The sequence below is a fragment of the Chroicocephalus ridibundus genome, chromosome 24 (assembly GCF_963924245.1).
Source record: "Chroicocephalus ridibundus chromosome 24, bChrRid1.1, whole genome shotgun sequence".
Lineage (NCBI taxonomy): Eukaryota > Metazoa > Chordata > Aves > Charadriiformes > Laridae > Chroicocephalus > Chroicocephalus ridibundus.
Window position 1 is genome coordinate 2,303,698 of NC_086307.1, and position 18,714 is coordinate 2,322,411.

Genomic DNA, 18,714 nt, shown 5'->3' on the forward strand with positions numbered 1-18,714 from the left:
TCCACGCTATATTTTTGGGTAAATACAATCACGTGAGGGCGGGCAGCCAATGGCACACTGGGAAAGGCTGAAAAAATAATTACCTGCCCTGATTGTTCTATGAGAAGATAAAAAGTACACATACAGTTCATACAATAATCTTATGAATGTAAAAGAGGGGGGAACCATGTCGGCTTCTGGCCCCATAAGCAACTACTATGTTGACTCCTTGATAAGCCACGAGAACGAAGAGCTCTTGGCCTCCAGGTTCCCCAGCTCTGCCTCCCACCCGGCTGCTGCCCGACCGTCAGGATTAGTCCCGGACTGTGCCGACTTTCCGTCCTGCAGTTTCGCCCCAAAACCGGCCGTTTTCACCACCTCCTGGGCTCCCGTCCACTCCCAGTCCTCGGTGGGCTACCACCCCTACGCCCCCCAGGCGCCCGTGGGGGCCGAGCCCAGGTACATGCGGACTTGGCTGGAGCCCCTCGCCGGGGCCGTCTCCTTCCCGGCCTTCGCCCCCGGTGCTCGCCCCTACGGCCTGAAGCCCGACGCCTTCCCCGGGCGCCGGGGGGAGTGCGGCCCCGCCGACGGCCGCGGCTACGCGGACTACATGTACGCGGCTCCCGGGGAGCTGAGAGACAGAGCAGCGCAGACAATTCCTTCCCCGGAGTCCGAAGCCATCGCTTCCAGCAAACACAAAGAAGAAAAGCACGAATTAGACCCTAGTAAGTCGAAGTCATTCTTGTTTACGACCGGGGAGGCATTACGGCTTCCAGGACCCTACTCAATAAAATGAAATTACCTTAGAGAGAGCCCGACCCTAAAACTCCAGATACGCAGGAAGATCTGGGGGTTTGAGCGAGTCCGCCTCGCAGAGCCGGAGAGCGAATATCTCTACTTTGTTTGGGGCTCTTTAGTCTTTTTTTTCCCCCTTCCCCCCCCCCCCTTTTTTTTTTTTGCAAGGAGGGTCGGAGTGGGGGGGCTGTTGGCTTCTTTGATCAAATATTCATCACCTTCCACCGGGGGGAATTAAAAGAAAAAAATATAAATAAATAGAGAAGGAGAGTGCGTGTGTGAGAGGGAGCGAGAGGGGGGTAGGCAGAGGGAGAAGCCTCTTCGCTTTCAAATATTTCCACTTTCAAAGAACAAGGAAGAGTTGTAGCTGGCTGGAAGTGAGCGTATTGATGTGGGGTGGTTTTTTTTTGGGGGGGGAGAGGAGAAGGGAATATCTCTGGCTAAATGCAGAGGTGTCTCTTTATCTATTTTAAAAATCAATAAAAGCTCCACCGGTGCAATTATTCATAAAATGCTCCAACACGTGGGAATAAATGAAAAGGTGGGTGCCCTGGGCGGGGGTGGGGGTGTGTGTGTAGGGGGGAAGTAAGGAGGAAAATTGGGATTGTAAAGGCAAAACTCAGTGTGTGGAGGCAGCTGAGGGCAAAAGGCAGCGAGCGCAGGACATTGGACCATACACTTGAAGAAGAAACATCTTCTGCAGCCCAAGTGAGGAGGGGGGGAACTCGGGGGGGGGAAAAAAAAAAACAAAAAACCAAGCCAAAACAACCCAACCCAGCCATCAGGAAACCTTGAACATTGTAGTGGCAGAGAGTCAGGTAACGGCCATCATCATCTTCACCTCCAGCCCAGAGGGGACCAGCTCTGCGGAGGGGACCAGCTCCTGGGGGGTGCAGGCAGGAGGGCGGCTCAGCTCCCGGCGTTATATCAAAACCCCCCCAAAAAAAAACCCCAAACCCCCAACCCCCTCCTCGCCAAACCCTCCCGGAGAGGAGCCGAGGATGATGCGGGGGGCACCCGCCGGGGGGACCGCACGCCCCCGCAGCATCTCGGCCATGCCCGGGACCCCCACCCCCATCCCCCCCCCCGCCCCCGGCCTAAGGTTTGGGGTGATCTGCGAGCGATAAAACGGGGTGTCAGCAGCTGGGAGCACCCTGGTGCCTCGGTATCTGGCTCTCGATCTGGGAAGGCGCTCACACCTCTATTTATGACAGGCGGGCTGGTGCCAGGCACCCTCGTGATAAAAATAAAGTCGAAGGAATCAGGGGGCGAAAAGTCTCCTTTTTGCTGGCAGGCAGCTGCCTAAAAAACGGGCAGGGGTTGGGGGGGGGCGGGGGGGAAACCCCTCTCTCCCCTCCTTGGGTTTTCCCCCCCTGACCCAACGGGGATGGGGCAGCAAGCGTGGAAGGTCCACGCAAGGAGTTGGAGGAGGAAAGGGGGGGGGGGGGATAAAGGGGGGAAAAAAAAAAAAAAGCCATTTCTGGGAGCCAGTGGGACATCTCGCGTGTCATCCTTAAGATATTAAAAAAACAAACTCGGCTTTCCAGGTCTGGGAAAGCTTCTAGGGAAAAGTATTGGAGAGCTGAGGTTGTAAAAAGAGTTTATGGGCCTATGAAATGGTGGGAATTTTGACTTTTTATGACTATGTTCTTAGATTACTGCTAGTAGCAGTCATGTGGATAATTATTATTTTAAACCCATTGCTACAGTTTTATTTACTGAAACTTTTATGTGAGAACAGCAGCAAAAGAGAAGGAAATGACCCCTCCAAAATAAACAGATTAAACTCTTCTGAAGGTCACTTAAAATATTTAGGTAAGATCTGCTAATTAAACAGGTTTCTTTCTATAGATACAGCAGGGCGTGGAGGGGGGGGAGGGAAGAAAGGCCAGCTGTATACATTGATTTTTTTTTTTTCCCCCACCAAAAATATAAAAAAAAAAATCTTCTTTCTCAGACAATCCCGTCGCAAATTGGATTCATGCGCGCTCCACGAGGAAGAAAAGATGTCCTTACACAAAGTATCAGACCCTGGAACTGGAAAAAGAGTTTTTATTCAATATGTACCTTACACGGGACCGGAGGTACGAAGTAGCCAGAGTCCTTAATCTCACTGAACGCCAAGTCAAAATCTGGTTTCAGAACAGGCGAATGAAAATGAAGAAAATGAATAAAGAAAAAACCGATAAAGAACAGCAATAAAGTTGGCAAAGTCCAGTCAATGAGAAACGAGGGTGGAGAGAAAAAAAAAAAAAAAAAAAAAAGAGAAAGAAAAAAAGAAAGAAAGAAAGAAAAAAAAAAAGAGGCTGTTTTTGGGGGTTGAAATGTTTCTGACTTTGAATGTGCGGATGAATGTTTAGCATTATAGGCAAACACAGCAAGCGTTTTGGGACACGAGTCTTTTCTAAAATGCAACTAAATAAAAGAAAGATGTTTGGGGGGTTTGTTTTCTCTTCCTGTCTTCTTCCTTGTTTTGTCCTCCTCAGAAAACAAACACAAGAAGTACTTGAATTTTTATTATTTTTTTTTTTAGTATTTTATTTCATAAATTAAACTTATCCAGTATTTTTATTTTTTAATTCCGCGAGCTCGTGAGTGAATATTTTGTACAAAAGAGAGGAAAAAGAGAAAAAAAAAAAAAAAAGACTGAAGGGAATTATGGCTCAATGATGTTCTGTCATGGTGTTGAACGTTTCTGCTGTACTTATTTGTGTATTTTATTCTCGTCTCAGAACCGTTCTGTAATATTGTTATGTTCGCTATTGTAGAGCAGCTCTATGTAAATATACCTAACGTCACGGGAAAAGCAAAAAAAAAAAAAAAAAAAAAAAGAATCAGTATGTAGGTGTCTTTTTATTGAAAGCCCTTTGGGAAGGAGCAGCCCCGGGGCTTGGCCGGGCGGTGCCGGTGCCGGTGCCTCGGCGGGGCGAACCCGAGCATCCCCCGCAGCCGGAGGAGAAGCGGAGATTTCTGCTTCCTTCCCCAGCACTTTTCTATTTCAAAGTACCATAATAAAAAGGCGCTGAGGTAAGGGTTATATGTGCCATCAATTTTTAGATTGGGATAATTAATTGTACTAATTTATGACCCCGGGCAATCGAAGGATATGTAAAAAGGCTAAATATGGATGCTGGGAATAGAGGAGCTGGCAAAGGCATCCGCTCTCTGCCATCCACTCCTGCCTTATCGATGGGTTGCCAAAACTTGGAGGGTTGCTGGAAATGCTGCTTCTCGCAAGACAGCCCAGGAGAAAAGGGGGGGGGGGGGGGGAGAAATAGATAAAATAAATAAACGTGTGGGGTGGAGAAAGGATGGGGGGGGGGGGAAGAAAGAGTAGGGGAATAAAGAGATAAAATGTGCGGTGGCGATGCGGCAGCCTGAAAATTTTCCTGGAAAAAAATATAAAAATAAAGCCAGACCCCCCCTCTCTCCCTTGGCCCTGGGAAGATTGAAGGGGAAGAAAAAAAAAAGGGGGGGGGGGGGAGGAAAGGGTTGTTGGCTGCGGAAAGGTCAACCCCCCCCCCCCCCATCCGTCCTGCCAGGGGCTGGTGCTGCAGTGGCTTGTGCGGAGGCGAGAAATGCGCTGCCCACAGCGCAGGGAGCCGGGATTTATCAATGGCTCCTTCTCTGGGCGCTTTCCAGGCTGCTGAATGAGAAACAAGAGGCAGGAGATTGTATAAAAAATGAGCAGCGAGGGATGTTTAATCATAAAAACTTGTTATAGGTCCCTTTCTTTAATGAAATGAGTGGAGCAGCGTTTTAATCTTTCTAATCAAAACCAGATCAGGCGAGCGAGATACGTTTGTCGCCCTCGTCCCAGTTCCTCCGAAATAAAAAAATCTGGAAGCGATTACTTCTGCTGATCTCATAAAATATTGCTCTTTAATATTTCTTGCTGAAGCATTTGGAGGTTTCTTTTCCTTCCCCTGATTTGTGTCCTCGCTTTTAAAGCGGGGTCTATTTTTGTCACCGGAGGGGGACAGGCGCACCGCGGTCTATCAGCGGAGACATCCCTGGTGCAGGGGAAGCTAAAAAGCCCTTTTACAATCCCAGTTTTGTGCTAGGTCTGTTTGGAAAAAAAAAAAACCTTAACGAGCGCAATGAAATGGTCAGGTTAGAAAACATTTTAGCAGAGCGAAAGATTTATGGACCAAGAGAAAAAAAAAAAAAAAAAAAAGAAGAGGAAGAAGGGGGAAATCTTTCTACCTAAGTCATGTCATCTTTATTTTTTTTATTATTATTAGTAGTAGTATTATTATTATTTTCCCTCCCGTCTGCTTCTCTCCCTCCGTTCATCCCGCCTCAGATAAAGGATAAAATCCTGCAGGGTTCGGGAAGCGGCTCGCCCGCGTCCTCTTCGCGAGGGGGGAGAAATCATCCCCGTTTTATCATTATTAATTAAGAGGTGGTGGTGGTGGGGAAATATAATAAAATAAAAATGCCGATCATCATTTGGACAGGACTTTGGAGGCAGTTTCGGACCCGGCTCTCTGGAGGGGCTTGTCAGGAGCGTTTAGCGATGTTGAAAAGCCGTGATCTATGGAAGTTCATTTTGGCCCCCCTTTCATTCAAGCGGATCTCATTTCCAGTGCGACCACAGCCTGCTCCCTCCCCCTGCCCCCCCCCCCCCTTTCCCTCCCTCCCCGGACCCCCCTCTTCCCTCCCCAGCCCTTTCCCCCCCCCCTCCCCAGTCCCTCTCCCTCCCTGTCACCCCCCCGACTCCGGCCAGACCCCCCCTCCAGCCGGCGGGCAGCGCAGGAGATGCCCCTTTGTCTCCACCGAGCTGCTGGTTGGGGTTTTCTTTTGTTGGTGGTGGGTTGGGTTGGGTTAAAATCCTGCCGCAGTTTTAGTTCATGTGCAAGGCCCCCGGTATCCTCAACCTCCCCCCCCCCCCCGCCTTGTCCCCCGGTGAAGGGTTACACCAGTTATAAAATGCCATTTGGCCCTGCTGGGAGGCTGCGCTGGTGCGGCTCAGCCATTGAATTTCTCCTCCACAGCAGCCAGCGGAGAGGGGAAAAAAAAAAAAAAAAAAAAAAAAAGGAAAGAGAAAAAAAAAAAGAAAAACCCACCCCAGTGCGGCTCAAAATAAATAATAATAATTTTTAAAAAGAAGAAGGAAAAAAAAATAATAATAATAATGCGGCTTGCACCCGGCAGCACGCCCTGTGGCCAGCCTTTCCCCGGATTAATGTATCAAAATGCTCCAATTTCGGCATTCTTTGACATATGGCGCGTGTGTGCAGCCGCATACTGATACAGCTATTGTGTGCCGGCGGTGGTGAACATGCACATGTCTTTCTGCCCGGGGAGAGATGCGCTTGTAGCTCTCGGAGAGAGAAAAAAAAATAATATAATAAATATATATATATATAGGCGTGTATATAAGGTTTGGGTTTTACTCCTTTTTTTTTTTTTTTTTTTTTTTTTTTTCTTTTGGGTCGGGTGCGTGTGTGGTGTGTGTGTGCCGGGTTTCAAATCTGCCCTTTTGTAAGGCACACAAAACCGACAGGACCCTCCAGCTGTCCATAGGTACATTTCCGCAGCCAAAAAAATGCCACTTTTACAACTCTGTTTGTCTCCCTGCTATGCGGGGCTGAATAGGAGCGAACAAAACAGGACCCTAGATCTGGCTAGACGTCTGGCTTTAATTGCTTTATGGTTTAAATAAGGTGGGTGCTCTTCCCTTTGAAACCGGATTATTGGAATGTTTTGTCTACAAGCTACAAACAACAGACCCCCCTCGGACGAGGGGAGGTTTGGAAAAAAAAAAAAAAAAGAAAAAAAAAAAAAGAAGAAAATCAAACCCCAACTCTCCAAGCCAAAACTGATAAAAGAGGGGAGGTGGGGAAGGAAGGTGTGGGGGGGGGGGTGGGGGGTGGCACATCTGGTGGGTTTGTTTGGTCCTGCGTGCGTGTGCTGCTTTATTTTTGTTATTTTCATGGGTGAGAAAAAGGGAAAACGGGGGGAAAAAAATAAAGGAAGGGGAGTGGGAGGGGGGAGAATGACGGCTTTTTAAAAAAAATCCTGAGTGTTTCCATAGGGGTGGCTGCTGGAGCGTCGCCTCGCCCCCCCGCCCTCCCCGCGAGGGGATACGGGTAAGGGATTGTCGGTTATAACGCACCGCCCGGTAACCCGCGGGGGCCGGCGGGGCTCCCCCACCCCCCCACCCCCCGCAACCCCGCGGCGCTGCGCCCCGCCGCGGCCGCGAGATGGCGCTGTTGCCCAATGTTAGCGCGGGGCTACGCGCGGCGGGGAGCGCCCCGCGCCCGCGGCTCCCCCGCGCCCGCGGAACCGGACTCCGCGCCCGGGACGGAAGGGGGAAGGAAAGAAGGGGAGAGCGGAGGGGGGGTCCGCGGAGCTGCCTGGCTTCACTCCCCGCCATACACACATACCCCCCGCACGGTGCTGAAAAAACCCACAAATAGCTATTTTTAATGCCTGGGTTTGGGGTTTTTTTCCGCGGGGAGCGCGGAGCGGCGCTCAGGGCTGACATCTGACGGCGCGGGGAGCGCATAAATGCATAAAAAATGCTTGCACAGAGAAATTGCCTATTTTGAAGTGGTTGTGGGCTGGTTTATTTATTTATTTTCTTTTTCCTTTCTTCCTCTTTATTTACGCACGTCACGTATCTCTCCAAAGCCTCCTCATTTTGGGGGTGGGGAAGGAGGAATGACATTTTTCAGTGAAGGTCAGGGCAAAGGGAGAAAAGGAGGGGGGGGGCGGATAAAATAAACTCCGGGGGGGGTTACAATGAAACACCTAAAAGTACAATACAGCCACACCGATAAAGCTCCATTTAAGCGCACGCACCCGCAAAATACATCACCACCACCAGCCCCCCCCGCCATCCCCACACCTAAACACGGCCAAAACAGTAAAGACAAAGAGCAGCACTTTCCCCAGACAGTAAATATCAAGATATTTTCCTTTAAAAAAAGAAGCAGGCAATTGCATATGTCTGATTTCATGAAATCTGGAAGGGGGTGGTGCGGGGGGGTCCTTTTCTTTCACCGCAAACATTTCCCTCCCAGCCTAAGGTACGATCCTGAGAAACCTCGCTGCGCCTTTGCTTGCTGCATCCAGGGATAATTATTGGGAAAACGCAGCAGTTCTTCCAATCCAACCCCAAACTGCCTAGACCTGACAACTTTGTATATATATATATAAAAAAATATAAAAAATATATATATTTTTTATTTTTTTACACTTTAATTTGCCCGGCTGCCTTTATTGCACGGGCAGGGCGCTGGGCTTTTAAAAATAGAAATGCTATTGATTAGAGGAGGAAAATGGTCACCTCGACTATTAGCTGTTAATTAAGGAGCCTCTGTCCCGAGTTGCTCTTTTCTTCTTTTTCTTTCTTTTTTTTTTTTTTTTTGGGGGGGGGGGCGTTTCTCAAGGGAAGGGGGGAAACCGGGGAAGGGGGGATGAGGTGGGTGAGTTCTCCTGTAAAATGAATATGGTCATCGTGCCGTCCTCGAGATTATTCGGGTATGAAGACTATTTCTTCACAGCAAACGCAGCTTGATTTTTAAAAATATTTTCACAATAGGCGGTGGAAAAACCACTGCTCTCCTGCACAGTTCATTGTCTGCTCAGGGGGAGGAAAACCCCACCACACGTAGCCTTTCTAAATGGAAAAAATACACCCTCGATTTATGAAAATCTAATAAAGGTGGGCTGGGTGGCTACCGGGTCTTTTCCTCTTCTCGGGAAGGTGTCTGCAAAAAAACAAAAAAATATGTATATAAAAAAAAAGAAAAAATACAGTTTCAACCTCACCAGAGGTTTGAGCACCCTATGCCTCAAAAAAAATCCAGAATGTGACCTTTTCTGGGCAGAAAAAACACACCTCAAAACAGCTTGGCGAGCGCAGCTGAGATGGTCTTTTTTCTCCCTCCACACTTGAAATCGGTCAGAGTCGCCAGGTCCCTTCTGAAAATAATTAGGCTGCTTTTTTGGGGGGTGGGGGGTGTGTGTGGAAGAACATGAGGGAAAGATTTGAAGGTCTGTAGACTTTTGAGGGGAACACGGGGACTGTGACTAACACTATGTCATTTACTGGGTTTGATCATTTTTGCGGCTCTGCAGAAAACACTCATTTACGAAGTGTTGGTGTCGTGTCTCCCCCCCCCACCCCCTCCCCGAAAAATTAACACGAATCCTGGTGATCTGAGGTGATGGGGGGGGGGGGAGGCTGTTGTTTTTAATGAGCTGAGTTCCTTCATGCAGTCGTAAAAATGAGTGTCCGAAGTGAGAGGCTGCAGCGAGTGGTCAAAAGTGGGGGGCGAGGGGCACAAATACCACTCGCAAGAGGAAAAGACGGGAAAAATCGCTGCGTTGAAGAGCGAAACAACAAAAAACAAGGACGATGGTTATTTTTTTACAGGCATGCACAAAAGGGGTTACATACTTTCTGTCTCACTTTGCCTCTCTTTTCGTCCAAAGTAGCTCTCTTTAAGCCATGCTCTACTTTATTCCCTTGGAAGGACGCTTCCCTGTTATTTCCAGCCGTGGATTTTCAGTGGTTGGTTTGAAAGGAAGCAAGAGGGGAAGGGTAAAAAAAAAAAATAAATAATAAATAACTCCCCATAATTTTCTGCCTTTATTTTCTTTAAAGAAGGACAGCAAGAAGCAGCCAATCAATACGGAGACGCGTCCCTCGCCCGCTCGCTCCCGTTTTGCTTTGTTTGCTTGTTTGATTCCAATCTTCCAACCACCAGCACCACAATAACAACAACACACGCACACACACCCACCCACCCCCCCCAAAAAAAAAAGGCAGAAAAAAAGGCCAAAAAAAGGCCAAAAAAAAAAAAAAAGAAAAAAAAAGGCAGAAATACAAAAAAATCTGTGCTCAGCGACTCCAACCACACCAGAACCCCCCTCCTCTTTCTACACCCCCACCAGGTGGGACCAAGCCCACCCTCGCAGCACACACACACCCCCCCCAAGACCCCAACACAATGACAACACCACCACAACACCAGGGGCACCCCCACCATCCTCCCTGGCAAACGGGTGACCCCATGGGAGGGGGGGAGGGGGGCGATGCTGAGCACTGGAAGAAGCTCACCCCGAATATTTTTTTTTTTTTGGGGGGGGGGGTGGGGTGGTGGGTGGGGAGGGTGATGGGGAGGGCAAGGGGGGGGAGGGGGGGCTGCTTGGGCTCCCTTTACCTGTTGAGGTTACCTAGGCTGACCTCCCAGCGCATGTATTTGCTGCCATCAGTGAAGAGGCTGCTGCTGGGAAAAAAAAAAAGGGGGGGGGGGGGGTGGATATTAATGCGCACCTTCACCCTCCTCCACTCATTAGGTGTGGGTGCCCCCCCCCTCCCCGTTCTCCGGAGGGCTGTGTGTGTGTGTGTGCCCCCCTCGGCATACACCACCTTTATTCTATTCTCTCCCCCCCCACATCCCAGCCCCCCCCCCCCCCCCCCCGAAAATGAAATAAAGCGCCCCAAAACGCTGTCATTTGGCTGGCAGGCTGGCTGAGCGTGGCGGAGGGATGTGTACATATCGCGTGTGAGGGGAGAGAGGAGGGAAAAAAAAAAAAAAAAAAAAAAAGAAGAAAAAAAAAAAAAGAGCCACACCACCGGGATTTTGAGGAATTTGCCTGTGGTGTTAAAGGGAAGGAGCAGAGTTACAGAGAAATTGAGAGAGAGAGCTCTACCTACCGACAGATTACAAGAGAAGTCAAGAGCACCGAGAACCAACCGTACAGACACACAGAGGCACCATGAAACGCCTTTGAGATCGCATTAAAAAAAAAAAAAAAAAAAAAGCCACTAAAAAGCAGGACTTGAGACAGTCCAGGGACAATCTCGCACTAATCTAGAATTAAAGCCGTCTTTTTTTTTTTTTTCCTTTTTTTTCTCCTTTTTTTTTTTTTTTTTTTTTTTTTTTTTTTTTTTTTTTTGCATGCGAGGGTCATGAGTTCCTACTTTGTAAATCCTCTCTTTTCCAAGTACAAAGGCGGTGAATCGCTGGAGCCAACTTACTACGACTGCAGATTTCCACAAAGTGTTAGCAGGAGCCATGCTCTCGTGTATGGTCCGGGCACTACTGCTCCCACCTTCCAGCACCCTTCACACCACGTCCAAGAGTTTTTCCACCACGGAACCTCCAGCATCTCCAACTCTGGATACCAGCAAAACCCATGCGCCTTGGCGTGTCACGGAGACGCTTCTAAATTCTATGGATATGAAGCTCTACCGAGGCAATCGCTTTATGGTGCTCAGCAAGAGACGACTGTTGTACAATATCCTGACTGTAAATCGTCTTTCCAACAGTAACTCTAGCGAGGGACAAGGGCATTTAAATCAAAATTCGTCTCCCAGTCTCATGTTCCCATGGATGAGACCTCACGGTTAGGACCTTTTTTTCCTCCTCCTTAAATGTTTTCCTTTATTATTTTCTCTCTTTCTCTCTCTCTCTCTCTCTCCTCTCTCTCTCTATCTGTCTGTCTATCTATATATATATATCTGTATGCATATACAAGCACAAACATCTGTATAGATCTATAAACATGCACATACACACATATGCATACATATATGTATATATCTAACTATAAATATAAGAGGCGTAGATGTAAAATATGCAAGAAATGAGCAGTTTTGTGCTAATGTTTCTTCTTTTTAGGAAGACCTTTGAAAGCAAACAAGACAGCAGTTACTAGAGAGCCAGCAAGGTGATTCCCTGCAAAAGGCTTAAATCACAATAAAGTAAAACTTGTTTTTTATTGCTTGCCTTGAGGATAGGCAATAAGATACAGCTCCCACGAGGTTATTTGCATGTTGATAATACACTGCTCTTTAAAATGTCATATAGCCTTTCATAACCGCTGGGAGACGAAGCCTGAAAGGTGGGAACTTGTATAAGTATTACTAATACTTTACATCTGTTTCTTAAAGCCTAGAGATAAAAGTTTAAACAGAAAGGGAAACTTAGCTCAGAGCTATGGGGTGGGGTGGAGGAGAACAGTCTGCTGTCCTGGGTTTTGTTTTTTTTTTTTTTTTAAAAAAAAAAAAAGGGGGTGGGAAATTCAAAATAATTTGGGCTGAATGGAACTTTGCTCATGTGAAGTCCAGATAATTGCACAGAAAGCGAAATACTTCAAAGTACAAGTTTCCCCCACCTAAGGACCAAGGTTGTCTAGAAGCCTTCTTAATTCAAAACATGTGAAGGTTAGTGTTAATTTTAAGGACAATCAGAGCCCCAAAGTTTTCCCCCCCCCCCTTACCCCCACCAAAATTTAACAACAGGGGGGAAAAAAAAATTTAAAAAAGGAAAATGGAAAGGAGTTGTGGCTAATGCAGAGAGGATGTGGCCCAGAGGCTGGGAGATAGACGCAGAGGAAAACACGTTATTTATCTAAGCTTTGACCTAGAGGTAGTCTCAAGGATGCAATCATTTCAAACTGGAGCTTATTTTGGTTGCAAATGCGTTGTTTTTCTCATTAAGAAAGGACGGTGCAGAAGGAAGTGCAGGGGCTCAGCTGCACATACCTCAGTTCTCTTTCTTTCTTTCTTTCTTTTTTTTTTTTTTTTTTGGCTATTGCTGCAAATGTCCACCTCGACTTGTTTTAAATCCAATCTCTGTGTTTGCACAGGCAAATGTCCATCTCCGTGTCTGCTTTGCAGCCACACAGCCCCCAGCGAAAGGACGAGGAGAGGGGGGTCTAAGAGAAAATTCGAATTCTCAGGGCGTAAATCTTGGCAAATAGGAGGACCCTGAGGCTGTATTTTTGGGGGACAACATTTGGAAAAGGAAAGGAGAGTTGGACATTTTGAGGAAAAGAGAGAAAGAGAGAAGAAAGAGAGAAGAGGAAGAAAGAGAGAAGGAGGGAAAGAGGGAAAGAGAGAGAGGCAGACAGAAAGAGAAAGAAAGAAAGAAAGAAAGAAAGAAAGAAAGAAAGAAAGAAAGAGAAAGAAAGAAAAAGAAAGAAAGAGAAGGAAGAAAGAGAAGGAAGAAAGAAGGAAAGAGAAAGGAAGAATGCAAAAGGAATGGGGAGAAGGAGAAAGGCTGGAGAGGATTTTATGGTGAACAATGCACCTTTCATAGGAAAATATATGCTTTTTCTTTTATAAAATGGAGCTGCCCACCAGGACTCCCCATCCAAAAATCACCTTTTAGGAACCTGGAAAGGTCTCTTTTGTGAATGAGCTTGACACACACCTCCCTGCACCCAGCCAGGCAGCCAGAGCTGCCCCCTCCCCAGGAAGAGCCAGGCAAGGGCTACCAGCATAATTAGCAATATCAGCCCTATGATTATTAATAATAACCCAGCGCCTTTCCTTTAGTGCCTTTAAAGGTTTTTTTGGTGTTGTTTTTTTTTTTTTTTTTTTTTTTTTTTTTTTTTTTTGGGGGGGGGGAGCAGTTTCTCTAGGAAAATTGAGGCGAGGGGGGCTGGGAGAGGGGGGGAAAGAGCTTCCAAAAGCGGAGGAGTGGGGGGGGGGGTGAGAATTAAGAAGTTATTTGCTGTTTGTGTCCTACAGCTCCCGGAAGACGCAGTGGCAGACAAACTTACAGCCGGTACCAGACCCTGGAGTTAGAAAAGGAGTTCCTCTTCAACCCGTATTTGACACGGAAGCGGCGGATTGAGGTCTCTCACGCCCTGGGACTGACCGAGAGACAAGTGAAGATCTGGTTCCAGAACAGGAGGATGAAGTGGAAAAAAGAAAACAATAAAGATAAGCTGCCGGGGGCCAGGGACGAGGAGAAAACGGAAGAAGAAGGGAATGAAGAAGAGGAAAAAGAAGAGGAGGAAAAAGAAGAAAGCAAGGACTGAGTTCTCAGCCCCTTGAAGTCTCGTTTTATGGCAGATGATAAATCGAGATGTTTACGACGGTCATTTGCTTTTATAGAGTATAGAATGGAGAGGCTCACACAGCAGTAACTACCTGTCAAACAGTTGTAGCCTTTTTTATTGTCATAGAAACTTCCCCTACTTTTTTTTCCTCCTTTTTTTTTTTTTTTTTTTTTTTAAATAGCCGCGATTTTAGTTCAATAAATACATAGTTGGCTTGACTGCAAGAGCAGGGGGAGAGAGGGAAAAAAAAAAAAAGTAAAAAATGTAAATGATCCAGCAAAGCAAAACCATCCCCAGCATCCCCCTAAACCAAGGCTGGCAGCAAATGTCACTGCTGGTCCCCTGCTCCCGCCTGCGAAGCTGCCCACTCGGATGGGTGCAGAATATGTATTTATCCGAACAGCTTTGACTTTGCCTTTTTTTGTTGTTGTTTTTAATTTTTCTTCCCCACCCCCCCCCACCCCCCCGCCCTCCCCGATTTTTTTAAAGCCTGGTTTTGCCTCTCCCGAATGACCCCAGGGGAAGTGCGAGGGTGCTTCCAGCTTCCTTTAGCTTGTTTGTGTAGTGTCTGTCTATCTGTGGCGATCTCCATTCCTACCAGCCATTTATCAATTCCCTCGGAGGGGCCATTCCTGCGGCCCCTGCCAGATAAGAAGAGGAGCTTGGAGGGTGAGCATACCTGGTAGCGCCCGCAAACAGCCCCCCCCCACCCCCCCGTCCCATGTACCCCCCCATTTACCCCCCCATTTCTATAGGATTGAGGCTTGTATATACCTTGATAGGCCAAAATACGCAACCCAACCCCTTCCTTATTTCTATAGGCGCTGTTTACCCTTTGCCTGTGTGAGCACTCGAAATTCTTCATGTACTACCTAAAGGGAAAACCTGCAATAATTATCAAACCTATTATCAACAAGGGGCTTACGTATCCTAAATTTTCCTTGGTCAGAATTTATTTAAGAGAGCTGTGTTTTTGCCCTGATGCAAGCTACTAAGTAGCATAAAATAATAATAAACATACAATAAAGGAAAAAACAAAACAAACCAACCAACCAACCTTGTATTGTACTTTATCACTACCTATAGAAGGAGTCATGCTTTGAAAGTATTTGTAATGCGGTTTTATTGTCGTTTGTTGCTGCTTATTTTCTTGGAAAAAAAAAATAATAAAAAAAAAATTCCCAACAACTGAAACTGCCTAGTTGAGAACGCACAGTATTGTATTATTTTATTGTGCTTATAAAGTAGTGTAGAACTAAATTGCACTGAATGTATAGTTATCTATTTGTCTTGACTTATCTGTTAATGCAACATGCTCGAAACAAAAAAAAAAAAAGAAAAAAAAACCAAAAAAATATCGTCATTTGTTTTATGTAAAAGCATAGTTCTGCGTGTTCAAACTCTGAATGTAGCAATTACCGCCAGAAAAAAAAAAAAAAGAAAAAGGAAAAAAAAAACCCACCAACATTTCTGGACACCGTGGATTTGTATTGTATACGTGAGACATTACGTAAATAATAATAATTATAATAATAATAATAATAAAAGATTTTAAAAGGACTGCGTTGCCTACAGTGCTGTGTCTCTCTTTAAAAGCACCCACCCGCACACATCCCTCTGACTAATATTTCATCCTTCAAATCGTCTTTGGCACGCTTCAAAAACCAAAGCTCATCTTTATTTGGGAGGAAATCAGAAGATCTTGGCTCAAGCACCAGGAGCGGAGGTGGCTCGGGCGAAGAGGTTGGGGGGGGCGAGGGGGGGGGGGGAGCGGATTTTCCCCCTCTCGCCCTCCCGGCCGCAACCCGAGCGGGGGCATTTCACCGCTGCAATGGCAAAAAGCTCATTAAAAAATAAATAAATAAAAATGGCAATCTCGCTGCTAATTGTCTGCCTGAAGCTGTAGGTCCGCCAAAAAAATAATAATAAAATCAAATCCTGCAATGACTCCAGCGCTGTCCGGTCTTTCTTTGCTATGGGAAAGGCTTCTTCGGGGGGCGAGGGGAGTTGCGGGGGGGGGGGGAATAAAGGGTATGAGCGGTGTGCCGTTGGATTTTTGGTTCTCCCAGCTGGGAAGCGCCACTGGGAAGAGCTGGGAAGTGGAAAACCCTGGTCCTGCCTGGCTCTGAGGTGCAGGAAAACCCTTTCCTTGCTGGCAATGGGGCAGGAGACACCGTTTCCCCCCCCCCCACCCCGCCTCCAGTCCCGGGTTCAAGGCGGTGCTGGCGAGAGCTGGAGGGACATTGAGGTGCGCGTTAAAACCTGCGGGAACCCCCTCGGTAGCGCTCCGCTCACCGGGCGGGCTCGGCACCCCTTGGCAACGCATCTCCTTATAGGAAAACTGCGCGAAACACGCTAAAAAATAATTGAAAAAAATGAAGTTGGCAAGAAAGCAGTTTGTTTATTTCTCATTTCCGCCCCCCCCCACCAGGCGCGAAGTCACTATTGCTCTGCCCCCAAATTTATACCTTCTTCATACCCCACGGACAACATCCCTAACCTGACACATCCTTTTATTTTACTACTATTGCTACTATTAGTATTACTACTATTATTGCTATTAGTATTACGACTATTATTACTATTATTGTTACTATTGCTATTACGGCTTTTATTATTTTATTGTATTTTATTATCCTTTATTATCCTTTATGATCCTTTATGATCCTTTATGATATTTTATGATATTTACAGCAAAACCTAGCGGTGGTGCCTTCAGGTCTCCCTCCTCCTCCTCGTCTAGGAGGTGAACTTCCTAAATATTTCCCTTCCACCAGCCTCATTTCGTTGAACGAGGTCTATTGATCTGGAAAACCGGGTCTATCTCTCTCTTTTTTTTTTTTTTTTTTTTTTTTTTTTTCCCTCCCCCTGCTGATAAATGGACTCCATCATCCAGAGCCCAGGGATGCAGAAGTAGACGGGATGTTTACCCAGATATCGCAGATAAGGCAGCACAAGGCTCCTCACACGCAGCCTGATGCTCTCAGCTATGTCTGGAGGCTCCTCTGTGGGTTTCAGACATTCTTAACCCAAAACCCACCGAGCTTAAAGGATTTAAATGCCTCTGGGCTTGAAATTGCTGGACTCTCTGCCCAGGAGGGCTGGGGAAAAAAAAAAAAATTCAAAAAAAAAAAAAAAAAAAAGGGAGAAACAGCGAAGTTTTGCGGCGCGCAGGAAAACGGGACTCGGGTGGGTGCACACACACCCACTCCTTTTCCCCCTTTTCCTCCCCAAATTTGCAGGGCGGGTGGCACCCCCCTGCAGTGCCAGGGCGAAATGGGGCTGGGGAGGGGTGCGTAGGGGGGGGGTGCGTTTGAGGGGAGAAATACACCGAAAATGGCATCAGCGGGGTCGGATCCTGCGCGGGGATGGGGCTGAGCGGCTCCCCTGGGTGCCCGCTCCCGAATGGCACAAAAATACCAATACAGGCATTTCCCCCCCCGCCTCCACCCCGCGCCGCGGAGCCTGTAACGTCCTCGTTCCCCGGCGTTAATCTCCCAAGAAATACATAAAAAACACCGATATGGTTTATTCTAGACTCTTCCATGTCGAGGGCAGGCGCGGAAGGTAAGCAGTTTTATCAGTCATAAAAAGAAAAAAAAAAAAAAGAAAAAAAAAAAAAAGAGTGGTTTATTCTAACAGACTTTTTTTTTTTTTTTTTTCCTTTTTTTTTCTGGGGGCTTATTTATCCAGCCTTTACAACAAGGGATTTTTCCCCCCGCTCCTCGTTTGCTATCACAGGATGGATGTGTGCTCCTTCATTCCAGCGATGAAAAAATCCGCAGAAATCAGTGAAAATAAAATATTTCCTCTAATGCTACTTCCAAAAAAAAAAAAAAAAAAGAATTAAAAAAAAAAAACAAAACCAAACCAAAACGCGATGAAGGCTTTGCATAGAAAATATCTTCCCAACGAGGCGGGATGGAGAGAGGGAGAACTTCTCCAAGTGTTTAAAAATAATAATAATAATAAAAAAAAAAAGAAAGGAGCTGCATCCGCACTCTATCCATCATCTTTAAATCCACAAATCTAAGTAGTTTTATCCGAACGAATACTACAGAATGACATTTATCTATCAAAAGGGTCTGGAGTTAAATTATTGAAACTACAGCCGCAGCAGTTAGTTTTGGGGTAAATGTTTATGTTCTGTAGTCAACACAAGAGAGTCGCATCTTCAGATGACATCCAGTTATTTCTGTAATCACTCCATCATTTCCAGAGAAAAAGAGAAGAGACCATTTTATGGGGGAAAGTAATTTGAAAGAAGATTCGCTCTCCACAAAGTGGCTTATTCAGAAATGATCATAGCTTCGGTATTACTGAAATTAGACTCATCTACCCGCCTGAAGTAAGAAATATCGTCCTATTCCAGGCTTTTTATTAGCCAATCAAATTTCCTTCGGATCTCCATTTGTGATTTGTGAAAAATATAATTCCTCGAAAAGCTGAGTTTGAGCATATTGCTTATTTTCCCTTAATTTATTATTCTAATCACAGCCGCCGCCGCGCGATAATGCAGCCATTAGGCGAAAAAATTCGTTTAGATTTTATACTCCGAAATGGGCACGGATTATATTTGAGAGACAACGAATTTCTCGGGCATTAAATTTTTTTTTTGCGCGGATGGAGGCGAGAAAGGAGAGGGGGGGGGAAGGAGATGCGCGGGGGCGGAGGTGGAGGAAACTTTGTGAGCTAGGTTTGGCGGGGGGGGGGGGGGGGGAAGGGAAAGGGGGCAATTCTGCCCCAATTTTGTTTTATTTTTTTTAGCTCGTCCTATTTTCGCCTCCTAGACTGAGCCCCCCCTTAAATTCACAGCTCTTTTATCCTCTCCCCCGCCCGAAAATACGCTCGGTGATATTGGGAAAGGGGAGGTTTTATGGCGGGGGGGGCGGGGGGGGGAGCTGATGGAAGGAGCGAAACGATGGTCCGAAATCCCCCCTTAGGAAATGTGCGCCCAGGTTACTTTCTGCCTGGCCAGGATCAAAATTTCCTCTTCCCATTATGGAATTTATTATCTTGTCTGCTGGCTGGAAAATGGGATCTCCATTGTGCTCGGGAAGCTGTTGTGGTCGTAGTTTCCCCCCTCGTAACTTTTAACTACCTGTTATAAAATTTATTGGTGGTTTG

General features: G+C 46.5%; 2 protein-coding genes and 1 long non-coding RNA gene across 3 annotated transcripts; 2 read left to right on the top strand and 1 right to left on the bottom strand.

Annotated features, from left to right (window-relative positions):
* Positions 1–3,004, top strand: HOXC9 (homeobox C9). The gene is made up of 2 exons (XM_063359274.1): positions 1–704; positions 2,732–3,004. Exons 1-2 carry the CDS (start codon positions 143–145, stop codon positions 2,974–2,976), a joined length of 807 nt encoding a protein of 268 aa, XP_063215344.1. The 5' UTR covers positions 1–142; the 3' UTR covers positions 2,977–3,004.
* A 5,208-nt stretch (positions 3,005–8,212) lies between these two features.
* LOC134526939 (uncharacterized) lies at positions 8,213–10,003 on the bottom strand. The gene is made up of 3 exons (XR_010074052.1): positions 9,954–10,003; positions 9,188–9,272; positions 8,213–8,495 (listed from the first exon to the last, which is right to left on the bottom strand). It is a non-coding gene; the product is annotated as an uncharacterized LOC134526939 (long non-coding RNA).
* Positions 10,004–10,705: 702 nt separating this feature from the next.
* Positions 10,706–13,721, top strand: HOXC8 (homeobox C8). The gene is given in 3 exon segments (XM_063359277.1): positions 10,706–11,056; positions 11,058–11,142; positions 13,274–13,721. Coding segments are annotated over 3 exon segments (729 nt in total). The 3' UTR covers positions 13,567–13,721.
* Positions 13,722–18,714: the final 4,993 nt, after the last annotated feature.